The sequence below is a fragment of the Oryzias latipes genome, chromosome 7, assembly GCF_053564925.1.
Source record: "Oryzias latipes strain Hd-rR chromosome 7, Olatipes_Hd-rR_3.1".
Taxonomy (NCBI): Eukaryota; Metazoa; Chordata; class Actinopteri; order Beloniformes; family Adrianichthyidae; genus Oryzias; species Oryzias latipes.
This window is the reverse complement of record NC_136243.1, coordinates 29158464-29177716: the sequence shown is the minus strand read 5'-3', so window position 1 is coordinate 29177716 and position 19253 is coordinate 29158464. Positions and strand designations below refer to the sequence as shown.

Sequence of the window (19253 nt, the reverse complement as noted above, 5' to 3'; positions counted from 1 at the left end):
TGTCTGACAAAGATGAAAGGAACAGAGTGAAAACCTTTCACCTCTCGACCTTCACCTCTTCTTGTGTATCAGTGTTAAACAGATCCTGCAGCCAAAGTCTGAGGAGGAAGACGTGTCTTTTGTAAATGTTAAGAGAGTGCGCCTGTAATTCATTCATTTTGACATCAGAAAAACTCTAAAAACAAGACACCAGAAAGAATGCAGAAGAAGTCTGCGTGAGCTGACAAACATTTCAGTCAGTTATGCGTGGGCAGAAACACAATCCCTTTACGACACCTCAGGAACGAGGCAGATGGAGTTACTGCAAAAGAGCAAACTAATGCTACATTCACCTCCCTTCTGCTCTGAAAGGTGCAGCGCGGCACACACTGTGTGAACCCTGAAAGCTGCAATAGAAAACACTTAATAAAACTGATATAAGACACCCCTGGCACACCTGCCACTTCAAACACGCAGAACATAGGCTTAAACACACAGAAACATAGAATGCCTAACTTTTTCCAGATGGAGGAGGCTGTCAGAGTTCCTGCTGTGAGCAGAAGAAGGTGAAAAAATTACAGTGTTTTCACAACTCAAAACTGTGTGCCTTCATGCTGGGTTTGTTTGAATCAATGATGGCTACAATTTGAACAATTTCTTTTTTTCTTTTTTTTTATTACTGGACCAAATTTAACAACTCAAAGACTAGAATCACTTTTTCTTCTTTCCCTGCATTCATGTTTTTTTTTTCCCTTTCACATTACTCATTTCCTTCTATTTTATTCATTTTTTTCTATTCTATTCCCGGTTTCCTCTTTACTTTATCTGGAGTTTCCCAGTGAATCAAGAAATGCAGTTACAGCTTAAAGAAAGGAAACACTGATTAACAAATATAAAGAAAGAATTTGACTCAGAAAATCCCAATTAAGGACAAAACCCAATTTTGGTAAAACGTTGGTGCAAGCCCATAAAGAATAACACAAAAGTCTTTTTTGAAATATCTACTCCCCGACCTTTTGTTTCCGCTGCACCCTCCTTCCTCCTTTTGTGTTTGAACTTTAATCTTGGGACCTCTCCTCCCTCACAGAGCTAAATTAAGTCCTCACCTGTTATCACATCAAACAAGAAAGCGTTTCTCTTTCAGCCCTTCTGTCTGTAGTAAAACACTAAACTACAGTATCTGCAGTGACCTATAACAGAGCAGCACTCAGAATCTGACCCTGTCAGGAGATCCCCTTCTTCACATGCACCATCCATGGAATGCTGCTACCGGCGAAGCTCTCCACGCACGGGTTAATGAACATTTTTCTTCATAGTCTGCAGATTCCATGAAATGTCTCAGTAAATTCAAAGAAGAAAAAAAAATCCAAGAAGGGCCCAGAAAATACCAGAATCCAGACCAAAGAGAAGAAGTTATGGGATAGCTCCTATAAGCTTTCACCAGCCTGAAAGTCATGCAATAAAAGGAATTTTAAGTGGCAAATAGATAATTGTTTGACGCTTTAAGTCAACTGAAGTCTAGCTAACAAAAGGCAAGAACAGAATGCTGTAATCTTAATAAAAACATAGAACAGTGGAGGTTCTGTAGATATATAAAAAAAAGAGTTAAAGATTCAGGTGATATCCAACTGTTGAAGTGAACAGTGAAGTTGTACCAGTGAGATTACAACGACTGTGAAAGCTGCTGATGTGCTTAGATGGGGGAAATGATGGACTGTTTAATAACTACCTGCTCTTTCCCCGCTTGGATGCAGTCTTCTTTGTTGCCTGGTAACGGGGGCCAGTGTATCTGTGAGAAGAAAGAAAGAAGAAGCAGAAGAAGCAGAGTAAGAAAAAAAAATGGAAGTCATTTGGAGAACAACCGAAGACCTATGAAATTGTGCAAACAACAACCTCATTCAACCAACAATACAATACAATACAACAATTTGAGGGCAAATTTGATTACTGGGATATCAAAGCTCTGGTGTCAGTGCTGATGCTAAATTGATTTTTTTAAACACGATAAAACAAGTAGTATGCAATAAGTAACTGAAAGCAAACAAAACTCTTACTGAAGAGAAAACTAAAGCATTACTTATTTTTACTCCTTATCTATTTTTTCTTTTTGGCATTTCTTCTTAAAAAAAAAAGGTTAAAAATTGTATTTATTGAGCCAGAAAATGCTGAAGAATCAAATCATGCTATCAAGAAGGATCTTCATATCGATGTGAAATTTTAATCAAACATTAAACCTGTGAAAACGTATTTGTTATATTAGTTAGAAAAATCTCTTTGGGTCCAAAAGTCTTGTTTAAAAAGATCTTAAAATCTTTGAATTTCCGATATATACAAGACAAAATTTATGCTCTCCACATTGAAGCCTGTTAAAATAAGCTGAAAGGAACTCCAATGGTGAATAGCCTCTAACAATCTTTGCTAGGCTTTAAAGAGGCAACTAGCGTATGACATACAATTAACACTGTTTTTGAGCAGACTGGTCTTTGTTCAGCATGCAAGGAAACTGTTTGTTTTTAACCAGAAGGAATATAAACAACCAAGACGGACGAAAGGGACTCAGACACCAATTAAAGCCTTAGTCACATTATCCTGCTTCAGGTTTTTGGGTTGTCCAGAACGGTCTTAGAGAGGAGCGGCTGCATCTTAAGGGGAGCGCAAGTGTGTCTTGCAGTTCTATTGAAGCTTGCATGACCACCTCAAGGGATGTTATGAAAATAGAACGTACGATTGACATGAGTGTGGTAAGCATATCATGAGAAATGGCTAAGGATAATGAGAGTTGCATGCACTGTCGTACAGTGTTCTTACGCCGCACCCTAGTCGTTGGTAGGGTACGAGTACTGGCTCTTTACTGACTATGCACAAATGCCACAAGCACTGGGTGTGAATGTCGTAAGTAGATGCTCATTGGATGCCCATAGTATGCCCACACAAACCCTTTGGCTGTCAAATTTCCTAAATTCCAACATGTTAGAGTTACTTACCCTTAAATGTTGTTGAAGTTCTCACTACGACATCACAGCATGCTCAGAAAAAACCTGCATTAACATTCTTACTCTACGGAATCATCAGCCTATAACCTTGATATTTTGTGTGAGTCACCTGCAGACAGCCCGTACTTAAGGACAGTAGTGACTAAGGCTTGATATGTCTAATACTGTATTGTATGTGTGCGTACAGTGGATGTCTTTTAAGTAAGTCCTGCAGCTGCGTTTAGCTAAGTCTTGTCTTCTTAACCCTTGTGCTATCCTAGGCACTTTAACATTGGGAGTTGGGTCATCTAGACCCACCAGACAGTGCTGTGAGCCTTTTTTCGTCAATGATTTGTGATCTTCACTGGTGTCCATGGATAACATGAAATCTTTCCACCTTTATCCACCTTTGTCATGGTAGGGAGAACATCTCAATGCAAGGATGGGGTCATCTAAGATAGCACAAGGGTTAAAGTAAAGAGCTGCTTTAGTATTTTGTTTAAAATTGGAGCCACATTTCCTTTTTTGCACTCATCATGTGGGGTCATGAGCAGTTTAAATGTCGGACAGACTGTATCTCGTGTTTTATTATAATGAGATACAATCTAAGAACAAAATGTAAATCAGACTTCTTCACACCCAGCTCTAAAAATTGCAAAGGGAGAGCATTAATCATGTCAAACTGGCCTTAATGATAGTCCTGCTTTGTAAATGATTACACATAAACTAATCTTGTGTCTTTTGTCCTAATGAAAGGAGCTTGTTTAATGCTGGACACTAAAACAAAATGTTTTTAACAGGAAGACTCTAAAAAGACAGAGTGACTTTTAAATGTCATTAAATCTTTTAAATGGAAACAAAATATAAACAACAACAAAAAAAATCAATTTAATTAGGCAATAAAATTTGGATAATTGTTTTTTTTTACAAAGATCTATACATAAAAAACATAGTAAGATTTGGTCTTCTGTAGAACAATGGAGTGTTTTTTTTATTTTAATAAAACATTCCTTTAGTTTTCAAATAAGTTTAATATAGTTATTAAACAAAAACTCAGTGATACCCTTAAATTTGGCTTGGAAAATAAAAAATGTGGCCCCATGGGGATCTTTTCAATTTCAACACACACACGGCCTCAATCAACGCGCCCCGTCTAACACTGTACTCTTTCAGGCCAAAGGGATTACTGGTGAGTTAGGCAACACTAAGTATGCTGGGCTGGATGCCATCTCCACAATCACAGAGGAGGTGCAGCTCACATGATTCACTGCATGGAACCAGACACTGGGCAAAATAAACCAGCGGACTCGCTGCGCAGAAACTCATGAAATTTCAATGACAGCCAATCACATCTCCAGGAGTGAATGTTTCCCACAAAGCTAAACATATCAAATTTACCAATCACATTTGTTTATCCTTTAGCAAAAAAGACTAATATTAATTCCATCACAGGGAACATTTTAAATGAACTGAATCCGTATTTGTTGTACTTTTCTTGGCAATTAGCATCAAGGGAATTTTTGAGTTTAAATTATTAGGTGGGAACAGTTCTGGGTGGAACCTCACGGCATAGACTGACTCCATTTCATTTGTCTTGTTCAGCGAAATCTTTTGGTGAAAAACATTTCCTGTTTTCAAATACAGCAAGACTTAGGACTAAAACGGTAACAAAAACTGTGCCCTTTATGTCAGAAATGCAGAGTTTGAATGACAGAATCAGAGTCTAGGGCGACACACTCTTCTTTGCCTTGGGTGGGCAATTTTACATTAGAAGGCAAAATGTGGCCTGCGCATCAGACCCAGTTTGAATGCATTTCACTGTTTTTTCGAACAAACCTTTGGCCTGGCCTGTCAAGACGTTGAGGGAGATGAGAGGAAGAGAAAATGGAGAACAAATTGGTTGTTGGGTTGCATCAAACCCTGACTCGTTTACTCCAGTGTTTTTCTGAACAGCATTCTGATTAATTGTCCTGTTTATGGCTGCCTGCAGTTTGAGCATTTTCACCTGAAAACACTAAAGGTAAGACAGCATAGTTGATTGTTTTTTAATGTTGTGAGCTTCTTTGTTGGCCCAAAACCGGCCTAGCTGTAGTATTACTGCTACGAGACAGGTTTTTATCCTGAAGTGCCAGCAAAATTCTAAATTCGTGCTTGGTTGCTTTCATCCTAGATTTGGAGTTTAACTGGGGAATTTAGGAACTTATTTTTCAGATTTCATGTTTGTTAGCCATTATGAGCGTCAGTGGTTGGCCCTGCGAAGGACCAACAGACTTTCCAGGGTGTGCCCTACTTTCCTCTGACAGTGGCTGGGATAGGCTCCAGCAACCCCTAAAACAAAGGGTTAGGAAGGTGGATTAATGGCTGAATATTTGCGAGCTGAATGACTAAATACTAAAACATCGGAATCAACATCAGGCTCAACTATTTTTAATCGGTTTTTTGATCCGGTGGAGGCATGCTGCAAGACGGTTACTGGCGGAAAGACGTCTAAGAAGGTACGCGGATAAGTGTTTATAGATTCTCAGGAAAACAGTGAGAAGCAATGTGTGTCACAATAAAAGTTGTTTTTATGCGCCTACGTTCATTCAACCAACCACATTTCAGTGAGTTGTTGTGTCTCGTTGTTGTGGTGTTATGGCATTGTTTTGAGAAAATTCTGTTAAGGAACTACAAGGTAGCTTTTAGGCACAGAAACGTGTGTTGCATGATGTGACAGAAAAGCTTGTAAGAAGCATTTTCAGCTGTATTAAAATAAACCTTTTAACAATTAAGGATTTGAACCCTTTTTTCCTCTTTGATAACACGACAATTGTTGCTTTGTCCACGGCTCATTTTTTGCTACATTCTGACTGTGTTGAGATCACATGACCACCGGCTACGGTGGCTGTGTTGGTTCAGTTGCTCCGCTCCGAGGACGGATTGTTTTTAGTCTGAGGTATCTCAGAGCGAACCGAAGTTCAGTCTGATTGGAAACTAACCGAGACCACCACAAAAGATGAGTCCAAGACCGGATCCTGGTCCCGGACCAGGGTTCACTTTAGGCAGACCAAATGTGTCCAGTCGGAATACACCCTTAGACTATTGTTCATCAAATGTGACTGTTTTTGTTTGAAGTTGTTAAGCTGCTAGAGATGGACTCAAATGTAAGTTTTTCAGTATATTTAGATGCTGGAATTATTGTTTGAGATTTCAATAGCCTTGTGTGTTGATGGTAATGCTTAATACAACCTTAAAGCTGAGTTTCTCACTGTGATTTTGGGATGCTGGATAACAGGATTGGACTTGAGAGAGTAGCTAAAAGTTTTCCTGAAATACTTAAGTCAGCACCACTTGTTTAGAAGTTAATAAAGGGACATTGATTAAGTTGGTAATTTCTAGTTGATTTAGGGAAATTAAGTTGATTTTTTTAAGTAAAAAATTCTATCATGTTAAGAGAAACACTTTCTATCATTGTTTTTCATCAGATGATTTTTTATTGAGCACATTTAAGTCAACTAGGAATATTTCACTAACAATATCTAACTCTGACAGGAACACAGAGATTCAGCCTCTTCTTTCACCAAATGGGAGTGTCAGGAAGCATTACGTGTGACCATTGCAGAAACGGGAGAAGGCTGAATAGAGAAGGGATTGCAAGAAACCCATAAAATCAGTTCCCCATCTTTTGTCAGTGCAACCTCTTTGACCCCCGGCCACATAAACTCACTCTTCTCTTACTTAGATTTTGAAGAATATTGAGAAATGAAGTTAATTTTAATTGAATCCAAACTACTTTAGCCATTTAAGGAAAGCTGGTTACGAAAATGAATAACATTTCTACGACATTCTCATTTTGCAAATGGCAACAAAAATCCAGAGACTAAACTACTTAGTCTGGAATATCTACTTACTGGAATATCTGCCAAACTCTATAAATCAGAGCAAAATAGCTCAGTTTGGATTTCATTTTTCTTCTTGACATCTCCTTGACATTTAGCAGATTAAAAAAAAAATCAAACAAATGATCAAGATTGTCACTCATTGATTTACATCATGTCCAGTTTATCTGTCATATTCTACCAATTTGTTGTGGATTTTGAATCAGTATTTGTCATTTGAACTCATCTTTCCCTCTTTTTTATTATTATTTATTTTTAGGATTGCCTATAAAGCATTAACATTTCTAGAGTTTACATCAGCCTGTCTGCAGGGAGTGTCTGCACTTTATGTGTTTATTTCATGTCATATATAGAATGTGGGAAAGTTACTCTGTAATAAAACTGATATATTTCTTTATAGTTTTGACATGCTTTATCTGATCGGCTCAAATCCAGGCATACAAAATATTAATTGTGTTATTAGATTTTTCTTTTGCTTAAATAAAAGGCATTATACAAAACTGAGGGAGAGAATTTATTTGGATTTACAGATCAAAAGTGCAGCCTTTTTAGATCAAATCATGAAGATGAGTTAATTCAGCTAGTCTGGTTAAACACACCAGACATTTCTCTTTTTTTCAGTGTGAATTAGTCAAAAATTGGGGCAGAAATGCTACCGAAATTAAAAAAAAAAAAAAAAAAGATTGAAAGCAATGGTAGTGTATACATCCTTGTCAGTCCGATCGTTTATTTTTACATGACACTGAAATTTGGCACAAATAAGGAGTATAATATTTGAACTAAACATTGAATGTGAAGCTTCCGAGTAACCTTACTGGGGATTTTACAACAAGTCTTGTTCTCCTTTAATCCCTTCTGTTGCTTATTCTCAGTGAATCTATGAATGTCTGAAAAACATTTCTCACTGAATGAGCTCGAGCTGGGAATCAGAATGCATTTATACTGATCAGTAGAACCAAAAAACCCCAACAGAGGAAGCTGAGACAACCAGCTTCTTCTTACACTCAAAATCATAAGGGCGGCCGTGGTGCAGCGGTAGGGCGGTCGACCCATGATCGTAAGACTGCAGGTTTGATTCCCGCCTTGCACGCCCATGTGTCGAAGTGTCCTTGGGCAAGACACTGAACCCCACCTTGCCTCTGGTGGGAGGTTGGCGCCAGTGTTCGGCAGCGGAGCCGCCATCAGTGTGTGAATGTGTGTGTGACTGGGTGAATGGGACTGTGACTGTAAAGTGCTTTGGGCCTTCGAAAGAGGGTAGAAAGCGCTATATAAGTATACGCCATTTACCATTTACCAATCACAGATAGGTTCTATAGTTGTAAAAGAATCAAATTCCTGTGCAGAATGTTCCTCCATATTACCAGCATTTATACCATGGTCCCGGTGAATACTTGATTCTGATTGGCTGCTCTGTATGGATTAAAAAGTGATACCTAAAAAAATATCATTGTGCTGGTTTCTGTGAAACTAAATTTTGCTGCATTATCTGAATGCAAACAACCGGGAAAAGGTAAACTTTCTTTCTGACCTGATACTTTATTTAACCCATCGTGACAATCAGCACATGTATGGCTCTCCTTTGCCGCTGCAGTCGACGTCGTTGCCGGCTCAGCCATTACCATGACAACGTGTCGCACCACCTATCAAATAGTCCGCCTTTTGTGAAAAAGTTATTTAAACTGAAAAAGTAACAAGATTAAAGTGCTAAAAATTGACTGTGTACTAATTTCCTTTGTAAGTGACCATGGTGTGAAAATGTCCTTAAAAGTTTCACGAAAGCAACCGTCCCAGGCTTCCGTGTTGTCCATAATTTCTGATAATGGACACTTCGGGCATAACCCTTTACCTATAAAACAGAATTCCAGGTGGACTTTGTATCCGTTTGAATATTTTAAATATGTTTTATGTCAGAAAGCATGTGACACTATTTTGTTATCATTACTAAAAAAAACTATTTTGGGGTAATAAAGGTTTTTATTCTATATTTTATCTTCAAATGTACTTTTCTTGATTGTTAGATTAGGTCTGAGAGGAATTCTTGACAGTTTTGACATTTTACATAACTTTATGTTATTTTATGATTCATCAGCTTCATCTATAAGTGCACAAGGAGATTAAAAGCAAAGTTAAGAAGACTGATTCATTACTGAGTTTTTATGAGTGTTCCCCGAGCTGCAGGGTAACAGATGTTTTGGCAAAAGAAGACAGACATAAAATGTGACAGGAGTTTAGGTTAAAAAACCACTGTTTATAAAGCAAGAGCAGGCGGTGCAAACAGATTTACTGTGTGCAAAGCAAGGGTATAGCTCAGAAACCATTAGATAAAATGCTTAAGCATTCAAGTAAACAAACCATTTTATTATAATTTTTTTTTAACAGATACACATGTAATACTATTATTATTACTTAACATTATATTAGGGGGGGTTAAGCCTTTCCTTTTTAACTGAGATGTTTTGCAGAGGAGGGTTTCTTTTAAAAAAAAGACATCCCACAGTTCCTCTGAAGTCATATTTAATCCTTCTATAAACCAAAACCACATAATTTATGCAATATAATTTTTCTTTAGGAATGAATGCAAACCGCGCAGTAAATCCAGTTCTGATTTATTTTTAAAAAAATCCATGAAGAGTTCCAGATCTCAATAAAATCCAATAAAATTCATTATGGCATTGTGATTTGCTGCATTGTGACAACTCACCTCTTTGGCTTCAGTGCTGATGGGGCCCAGCATGAGAGAGTAGAGTACATCTTTCCCCCCCAGGAAGAGCCGATCCCGATACTCATCCAGAAAGACGGAGCTCAAAGCGAGCTGCCCGTGATGGCCGATGAAGACGGAAGATCTGTTGGTGGTCAGCAGGTCTGCGGACAAAGGGAGAACGTTTAGGCGCAGCATCACTTTACGTCCTAAATGCAACAAATGTGTTTTTTCTAGATAAGGTTCATTTTTCACGTTAGATTTTATGAGACAGAATTCATCCATCTCCTTTACCCTGAAACCTTTCTTGACGTGCAGCAAATCAAGTTGTCTTCTTTAAACTCAGGGACTGAATTTAAAGGATTATTACGATGGATATTCTCAGCTTTAGTTCAATCCCTTGGGATCTGATCTGAAATCAGATCTCTTAATACAAAGTCCAGAGTGATAAAATGACACCATAGAATTGTAATTGTTACTCAAAAAATACTGAGAACTTGCACGAATACTTGTCAGAATAACCAGCCTTTTATACATTTAAACATCCTGTCATTTATATTTTCCAGTTCTTCACTCTTATTTCTTATTAAAATTTTCGTTCTGTTCTTTAAAGACCGACTCCGATGATATTTGGAGCTATTTTAAAAGCGTTCTCAGTGGTCTTTTGTTTATGACTGTGCCAATTTTAGGCTAAATTTTAAAAAGTGTGTCGTTTTCTATAGAGCAGTATTAGCAGCAGCAGTTCATCTTCTATCTTACAGCCCCTCACAACCCCAAAACCTAGCATTACCTGTGCAACAAATATGGCGAGCAATATTGGAGCTATCCAGCTGCACAGTTTTGAGTCAGGTGTCAGATCGGATGAGGAAAACAAAGACATACATGGATCTATTTGTCTGAAAGTGGATGCATCAGACTGGAGCAGAGCAGGGAGCTTGTGGCCCACCAACTCTAGCACCCACGTCACAAATACCCCTTTTTTTTTTTAACGGCTTTTTTTTCTGCTCCTGATTCACAACAATTTGATTAGAAATGCCATTTTGAGCTTAATTTTTTAAAAGTAAAAAGCCACAAGAACATGTTCAAAACACAATTTTTATTGGAATGGGTTTTCAATTGTGACTCTTTTTTCTCTTGCTGTCAAGGTAACAAGACAAGGAGAGAAATATTTGTGACACTATTTCAACGACATGCCAAACCTCCTGTGTAAGAATGTCTCTGCCTAAGCAACTTTCTGCCTGTCTTTCATCACTCATCCATCACACTTTTTCTCCCCTGACCCAATACACACAGAGCAGCATGCAAACAGACACGCTGAGAAAGGAGCTTGAGTCACTCAGCACTCAGGAAGAGTATTGACAGAACGAAGTCCAAGGGCCTCATGACACTCTGTCCATCTCTGGGGCCTTGCAGACTGAAAGGATTTGTGGAGACCTGTCTTTATCACCCAAAGATATTTGAATACTGTCTCAAATTCTTCATATTTGGCTAAAATTCTTTTTTTTCTATATTAAATTATACTCACTTCATGTCTGAAATCCCTAGATGCTGGTGACATGCATAACACCACTTTACACAGAGCATAACAGATTCCCATCACATCCTTGTTTAACCAAAGCCAAATTATTTCTTGCTTCAAGAAGTACAACTAATGTAAACTATTATTATATATCAATTAAAGATGATCCTTGAAGAACTGCATGACCTGACATTTCACATTTTCTAACAGCGTGCACAGACTTACACAATCTAAACCCTGATATGTCCGTTTGAGCAAGCTGAACCATGTCCACCCTCATCCTTAGATCAAAAAAGTATTTGCAGAGTTTAGAAAACTTCAACAAGTGAAGACCTCAGTGTCTTTTACAGTTATTTTTTTTAAACTTAAGCAAAGTTGAACCAGAAACTTTGGTGAATCCCCATCCTCTGCTGAGGCCTGTCAAAACTGAAGCCTATTAGATGTGAGGAAAAAAAAGCGAAAAAATTGCAACAGACAGCAGTGAGGAGAGATTTTGTAAGGAAGACTGGGAAATAGGACTTTAAAGCTGCTGGCAAAGAAATAATGAGGAAACTCATAAGTAGACCGGCATCAGGGAGATACTAAGGGGAGAGTGGGATTTGGACAAAGTTTGGGAAAGAAAAGTTGGAAAGAGACAGAAAGCAATGTGACTTTTAGCAGCTGTTAGAGTCAAAAAATAATAAGCAGGAATAGAAAGCCACAGGACAGAAAACAGTCGTGCGTAATGGATTTGTTGCGAATGACAGAGAGCATCAAGAGCTCAATGGAAACGCAGGCAGTCACCCAAACTCACACAAAATGTTTAAGGATTTATCTTCATGTCATGTTTTGATAATGATCATTTGTGAGTTTTTTGCTAATTAAATTTATCCAAATCGGCTTTTAAAAATTCAAAATGTACAGTTGTACTCAGTCACTCTCATTTAAATGTAAGCTAGAAAAGTGCTTGTATGTAGCATTTCTCTGCCTTACAGTCACAGTCCCATTCACCCATACGTACACTCATTCACCCTCGAATTGTGGCTCCACTGACCACAACCTATAACTACAGGGAGCAATGTGGGGTTCAATGTCTTACCATTAACTGTATAAGAGAGCTGGAGCATGTGAGTGTGATGTCACCCACAGAAAATGACTTACTCCAACGAAATGAAGTCAATTCAGTCGCCATTTCTTTAGGATACGGACGCCTCCATGTTGGAACCAAATGTTATCAGTAAGCAGTGATTGATCCGAGTTATCATTTCTACAGTAACCACTCTCGCCAGTCAGGAGTGAGTTTTTTGGAAGGCCACACGCCTACCACCTAAAAGTGGACAGTCAATCAAATGTTTCGAGCGTTCAACATAAGACCGTCTACTTTTATTGAGGCATCTGATAGGCCAGTTCATGATTTGAATAATTTGTTCTACAGAAAAAAAATATGAAAAAAGTAGGATTAGCAAGAAAATGTTAAAAAGGGTAGTAGGAGAACGGTCATCCTGATAAATATAATGACAGAGTTTATTTCCCATTACAAGTCTATGAGATTTTAGCTTATTACTGTACAGGGTACTTCCTGTTTGGAATGCGAGGGGGAGGAGTCACTCAGTCCAGCTCTCATTCACAGTCATTGATATTGACCAAGGATACTACAACTATGGGCAGGCAAGGGAAGAAAACAAAGATGTGCTTCTCTGATCAGTGGTCAACCACTCTACCTCTGCACCACCTGGGAGACTCTAAAGAGACTATTTTAATCAGTATTGCAATAATGAAGTGAATCTGCAGTAGCTGATCACTATGTGATCACTATTACAAAGAATGCATTACCTGGAGGAAGAACTATAGCTTTTAAAGATGTTTTGTGTTCTCAGCAGTCAAATGTTTTCATCTGTATGTACTGACAATTTTTACTCCCTCATAGCCTTTTTAAACTGACCCTGTTGAAGTCATCCAGATTCATGTTATATTGCTTATAGTTTATTGAGTTTATTTGGCCAGAAAAAGATAAATGAAATATTACAGGAGAAACTTGAGGAAATAAAGGTTGTTTCAGATAACTTAGCCGTCATCTTTTTTTCTTTCCTGTGGTTCACGAGTTTAAATTTGTACAGGCAGCTTTGACCTCAGAGCCCTGACGAGTGTCTTATGGAGAGCTTGCTTTGGATGTTGGCCTGAGATAAAATCAAACACATCTTGATTAGAGGCTGGAGAGAATGGATGCCGTCTGATAACAAGAGGGCATGGATGATGGAGGTTTTGACTTTATTAGACGTAAAACACGTGAAAATGCCTTTAGAAGATCTGAAAACTCCCACAATCAGGATTAAAGACCAAACTTGTTTTTCTGTTGAAATCTGTCAAACAGCTGTTCACAGTCTGGGCACTTAAACAACAAACTCACACAAACATGTCTGTCCCCATCTACCGTTCTGTGTGTTTTTACCGTTGGACTGAGATCGATTTGGTTACTCTGCAAAAATCTGTTTATCCCTACGTTAATGGAAAATGTAGATTTGACCACCATGTTTACCCCAAACTTTTTAAAAGATCCATTTTCGTCTGCTTTTATCCATAAAAGGAGAAGTAGATCACTGGATCACCTCTGCCAAACTCATGGTTTATAACACTCTTTGAATAGAGGAATTTATCTTATTGAGTTTGCTCCTTTTCATAAACAAACCCACTCAAAACCCTAAGCAGATCCCTGTTTGATGTCTACTTCTCTTCCTAACTGCATTCTAAACTCATAAATCACTCGTATATGTATACAAATTTCCCCCAAACCAAAACAAAAAATGTAATTATGTAAATATGACCGCACACAGATGCACAGGACCAAACACAGAGCAAAGGTGAGCTAACGGCTTCCATCTGTGCCATGTTATAGTCTCCCTGAGAAGACAGCCTCACCCCTCACCTGCTTCATTGTCTCCTCTCTTTATCAGTCTACTTATTTTTAGTTTTCATTCTGGTTTTTCGCCTCCCGAAGTCATTTTTAGCACCATATCGTTAGTTTCATCTTCCCTGGCTGTCCTTCTGAATCCGTCACCTTTGCAACTCGATCACTGTCCTTCAAATCCATCCCGTGCCCACAGACCATGCGGAGCAGTGGAGACCTCATAGCATCTGCAGTGAAACATCTGTCTTCAATGTGGATCGTTTCTCCAAAGGGAGCCGCTTGATGCTGTATCGACAAACAGCCAACATGCCAAACCAAAGCAGCGTGTGTAACTTCAGCTGCTTTTACTGTGTCAAAGATATCACATCACGCAGCTGCAACAAATGCAAAGACGTCAATGGAATTATTTGTTCCGAGATTAGTTTGTAAAGTCAGTGGTCTGCTTAGCAGGGCTGCCTGCTGTAAATCAGGTTTAATTCCCAGCTCCTGCTGGCTTATTGTGTTTGATGTGGTGGCTTACAAGGTCCTTCCATCATAAAAGGACAAAAAGGCTGCAATGACAACATTCCTGTAAAGCACAAGATAAAGCATAACAGATGGAAAACGCTGTAATTTTGCTATCAACGAAGAGGATTTAATTTGTTTTTGTTTTTTGGACAAAAGGTACATGCACGATTGTTTTGCCATCCCATTTTACGGCCTCGGTGTATGGAGTTGACAAATTTTCTGTGTGCGTCTTAGTGTCCCTCTAGTGTTCTGTTACCGCTAACACTTTAAGATATATACACTTTAAGATATATGAAGATTTGGCAGAGAGGTCGTACTCATAGCATCAACCTTTGTCCCCTATTAAAATTTCTTTGGAAGAAGTTGAAATAATAAGTAAAAGACTTTCATAAGAAAAATGTTGGTTGCACCAAAAAATCAATTGTTGGATGCAACACTTTCTAATAAAGATAATAGCCTGAAAACATTTTTATTAATGAGAACTTTTTTTTTGTTTATAATATATTCCTTAGTATTTACAAGTTTTGTGGGAAGATTCTACACAAACAAACATACAACACGGTTTATAGCTTCATTTAATTATTAGTTTCCTGTAATTTTCAGGTGAACAAGCTAGTTTTATTTTTATTCCTAACACTTGTGTAAGAATTAAGGAGGACCGCAGTACTAGGAATAGTGCAAACAATATATCGCTTCATACTGAAGTCTTGGTTATTCTTCAACATTCTGGTGAGAAAAATGAGTCTTAATGCTTGTTTAATGATTAATGAGATTCGGATTAAGTTACTTTGAACAAAATATTTTTATTAGTGGGATGAACAATTATGGATTTAGTGGTCTGTAGTTGTATGGACTCTTTTCCAAATTTTTCCCAGAGACCAAAACAGATGTGCTTTATAATTTGAAGACCTGTGTCTTTTCTCCATCAGTGAAAAATTCCACACTGCAAGTGGATGTAATGAGAGCTCAGTGCATAAACGTATGCATTACAATAGAAAAGCTTTGATTTTCACAAGTTTCTGCATATTCACAAAAGGTTAGCGGTAACAGAACAAATACATTTTTGTGCTACTTCGAATAGATTTTTTTTTAGATTCTAAAAAGTTCCCCAATATCTTCTCTAGTTCTTTGATCAAATTATATTTTACTGTGAATCCCTTTTTAACAGGGAGGCTTAAATGTAATCCAGAAACAGAAGAGAAAATAAAAGTAAGAGAAGAAATAGTTCACTGCAGGCACACAACCACCATTGATCACTGCGGCTAAAGCTTGTGTGGACAAAAATACACACAAAAAATGGTCAAATCATTTTGCCTTTGATAAAAGACAATGCATAACTTTCCACTGGAAATGTTAAGATAGCTTATAAAATCTATATAGACAACATAGTTCAGTGGTTTGTACGAAAAGCCTGAAAACGGACTTAAAAACTTGCGTAGCTACACTAGAGTTTTGAACCTGGAAGGCATTTACAAGACTTTTCATGTTAGTGGCAGCTTGAACCCGTGTTGCTGAGGACGGTGTGAACGTAGCATTACAGAAGAAGTAAAAATGCAAGTTAAGACCGACCGACAAAGAAAATATTTATTAAAAATTTATTAAACTTTTCCATTTTGTAGGCGAAAATAAGTAGTGCCGTGTAATGATACATTCCCTTCTAAAAAGTACTCCCAGTTTCCCTAATAGAACAGGACAAAGGATAAAGATTTACTAAAATTATGTTACATCTTTACAGTGCAAACTGGGCGCATGAACAGCTTAAGCAATGTTAAACTGTAGATATCAAAAACACAATACGGATCTGTTATCTTTGGCTTTGCGGGGAAGGAGGAACACATCTGAGGGCTATTAGACCCCTAAAGCTCCAGAAACACAAGAAGATTCAGCATGTCCTTCAGTCCACCGCAACGTCTCACATCTGAGCGGACCAAACCAACCGTCTGGCTCTTTCTCCAAATATTGCCCTTTGCCTTTTTGTTTTCTTGAGCTCTGACACATAAACACTCACATTCACCCAAAAACAAAGTCTCATTAGGCTCATTACACAGCTGATACCTTTTGCAGAGTATCATTAGATCCCGATTGTATATTATTGCAGTGTCAAATATTTCTGGAATCTGCTTAGTGAACAAAAAGCCATCTTATATATTTTCACTGCTCCCACTCCTTCGCCTCCCCCTCTCTTCGGTCTAATGTATCCTCTTTTGACTGCTCATGTGAACCCAACTTCATCTGCCTGTCAGGAAAGCCGTAAAAAGTGGTCTTTTTGGAAAATGTTGGATTTCCTGCAACATGTGTCCAGTTAATCTCATGTTCAGACTGGAGCTTTGACCAAGAACTCTGCAAAGCATTAACTTTGCTCAAAAAATTCTAATGGCAGACTAATAAGTCAAAGTCAAAGGAAGGGAGTCACTTTTCAACTGAAATGTCTCAACTTACCATTCTTAAGAGTTTTTCAGCGGGTTGAAAAAAAATCCAACTGTGAATGCAGCATAAATTTAATAACAGCAGATCTCGTCTACTTCAGAGTACCATAGAACTTATAGATCCACCTTTAGCTGATACATCACTTTCACTTGGCTGTGTATCAGCATAGATTGTTTGCCTGTTACATCAGCGTTCCTGAATCCTGATCCTTAAGGACTTTTGGCTCGTGTGTTTTACATATTTTCCTGTTCAAACACGCTAGGTTTAAATCCCTCTGGCTCACTGTCAAACCTCTGGAGACCTGATGAGCAGACTCATGGATTCTTCATTTGAATCAGCTGTTGAAGCATAAAATACATCAACAATGCAGTTACGTTAACTTTGGGCTCTCGCCTCACAGGAGAAGGGTTCAAATCCCAGCTGGCTGGAGTTAGCATGTTCTCTCTGTGCATGTGTGGGCTTTATTTTTACGTTGATTATTTCTATGATGTATTGTGATTTCAATGCATTTTTCTGTTTTGTGAAGCACCTTGAATTACGTTGTGTACGAATTGTGCTATACAAATAAACTTGCCTTGCCTTTCTCTGGGCACTCAAGGCTTCCTCCCACAGTCCAAAGACATGCTCCATAGGTTAATTATCCCTTGGATGTGAATGTGACTGTGTGGCAGACTGACATACTGTCTAGGTCAGGGGAGCCCATACGTTCAAGAAAGTGTGGGTAGATCGCAAGCCATCAAAATTAAATAAACATAAAAAATAAAACTACATTAAAAAAAAAGGTGTCATCGAATCATCATCCTCTCCGTGAAAAATGTCACTTGATTGACAGTCAGAATGGCCAGTCGAACAGCCTCTGATGCATTCGTCATTACACATGCATGTTCAACTACACTGAGCACTACGCTCCACTAGCAGGTATAGAGGTTTTCCTACCGCTAAGCATCAGAAAGGCGTGAGCTTCCAGCCTCAGACTCCCAACTTTTAGGTTTTTTTTTTCCAACTTGCCCGATGTCAGTTATTCAAAAAGAACCACTAACAGAATGCTTCTGTTGTTGACACACTGCGCCTGTGACAGGACAACTACAAACACACGGTCCAATTCAGCAAGCTGTTGAAGGAAAAATGACTAACTAAATGACTGACTAAAAATGTGAAACTTAGCATGTTGTAATCTTACATATTCATCTAAAATATTTAAGGGTTAATGGCCGACGAAGTATGCATTATCACTTTTTAACGCACCCCGTGGAAGCTTTCGCGTCGGACGGCTGCTTCCGCGAAGTGCGTTAAAAGGTGATAATGCATACTTCGAAAGCAATTCACCCGCTTATACCATGGTCACTTACAAAATAAAATTAACAGAAACCTGTTTTAATCCTTAATTCTTGTTTTTTTCCAATGTGGATCACTTTCCTCACAAAAAGCGGACTATTTGTAATGTGTCGCGCCACACCAAGTAGTCCGCGTCGCACCACCTCTGCAGTCAAGATTCGACGATATAAAACGATATATATATATATATATATATATATATATATATATATATATGCTGATCTTTCCAATGGGTTGAATAAAGCATCAGTTCAGAGAAAAAGTTCACCTCTCACCTCTTGTTTTTGTCCAAATGATGAAGCAAAAGGTTGTTTTAAAGAAGCCGGCGCAGTGATACAAAACATTTAAGCTAGAACTTCTTTTTTCACCGTGCGGTTACCCTGTGGTATATCACTTTTTAATGCACACCCAGCAGCCAATCAGAATCGAGTATTCACCCGGACCATGGTATATTTCAAATAAATTGTCTGAATCACTTTAAAACTGCTTTTTTACAATACGTCTGAGTACATGAAGATGAAATATATTTCAAGAGTAGCTCAAATGGCAAAAAGGTGTAGTCACCTGTGTACAAGCAGGTTCCGAAAATGGATGCATTGATGTTCAGTAGATTGTTACAACAGACTAATAGCCTAAACCATATGTGTGGGCCACATTTGGCCCGGGGGGGCAAATGTGGCCCGCCATGTCATTGTATGTGGCCCGCGAGAGCATAAAAGTTTTTAATTTCTTAAAATAAAAAATTTCTTTAGTTGATTACACACTATTTATGTGTAGTTGCTGTAATTATTCAATGTTTGCAGGTCTCATGTGTGTATGCAGACAAAATGTTACACGTTTAATACATACAACATCTAGCTCAGTTTTATGTTATTTTTCTTTATTCACTTGGACAGTTTGATCCTTCATTAATGTAGTTATGTGGGTTTTAATAAGCGCACAAATGTACCGGTAAGGATTTATGCTAGAGTAACAAGCAAACATGTTTTCTATGCAACTGTAATAGTCACTTGGTTATGTCAAAAGTTATAATAAATAAATAATGAGTTTTTTA

The 19253-nt window shown here is 38.1% G+C and overlaps 1 protein-coding gene across 2 annotated transcripts in view; it reads right to left on the bottom strand.

Annotated features, from left to right (window-relative positions):
• The window catches only part of sema3bl (sema domain, immunoglobulin domain (Ig), short basic domain, secreted, (semaphorin) 3bl), a 64971-nt gene that overhangs the window by 27655 nt on the left and 18063 nt on the right, over positions 1-19253 (bottom strand). For both annotated transcript variants that reach the window (XM_078949554.1, XM_011476847.4), the window contains exons 2-3: positions 9531-9691; positions 1709-1768 (exon numbers count right to left, since the gene is read on the bottom strand). In XM_078949554.1, coding sequence (XP_078805680.1) covers positions 1709-1768; positions 9531-9691 — 221 coding nt within the window. The remainder of the gene's footprint in view (positions 1-1708; positions 1769-9530; positions 9692-19253) is intronic.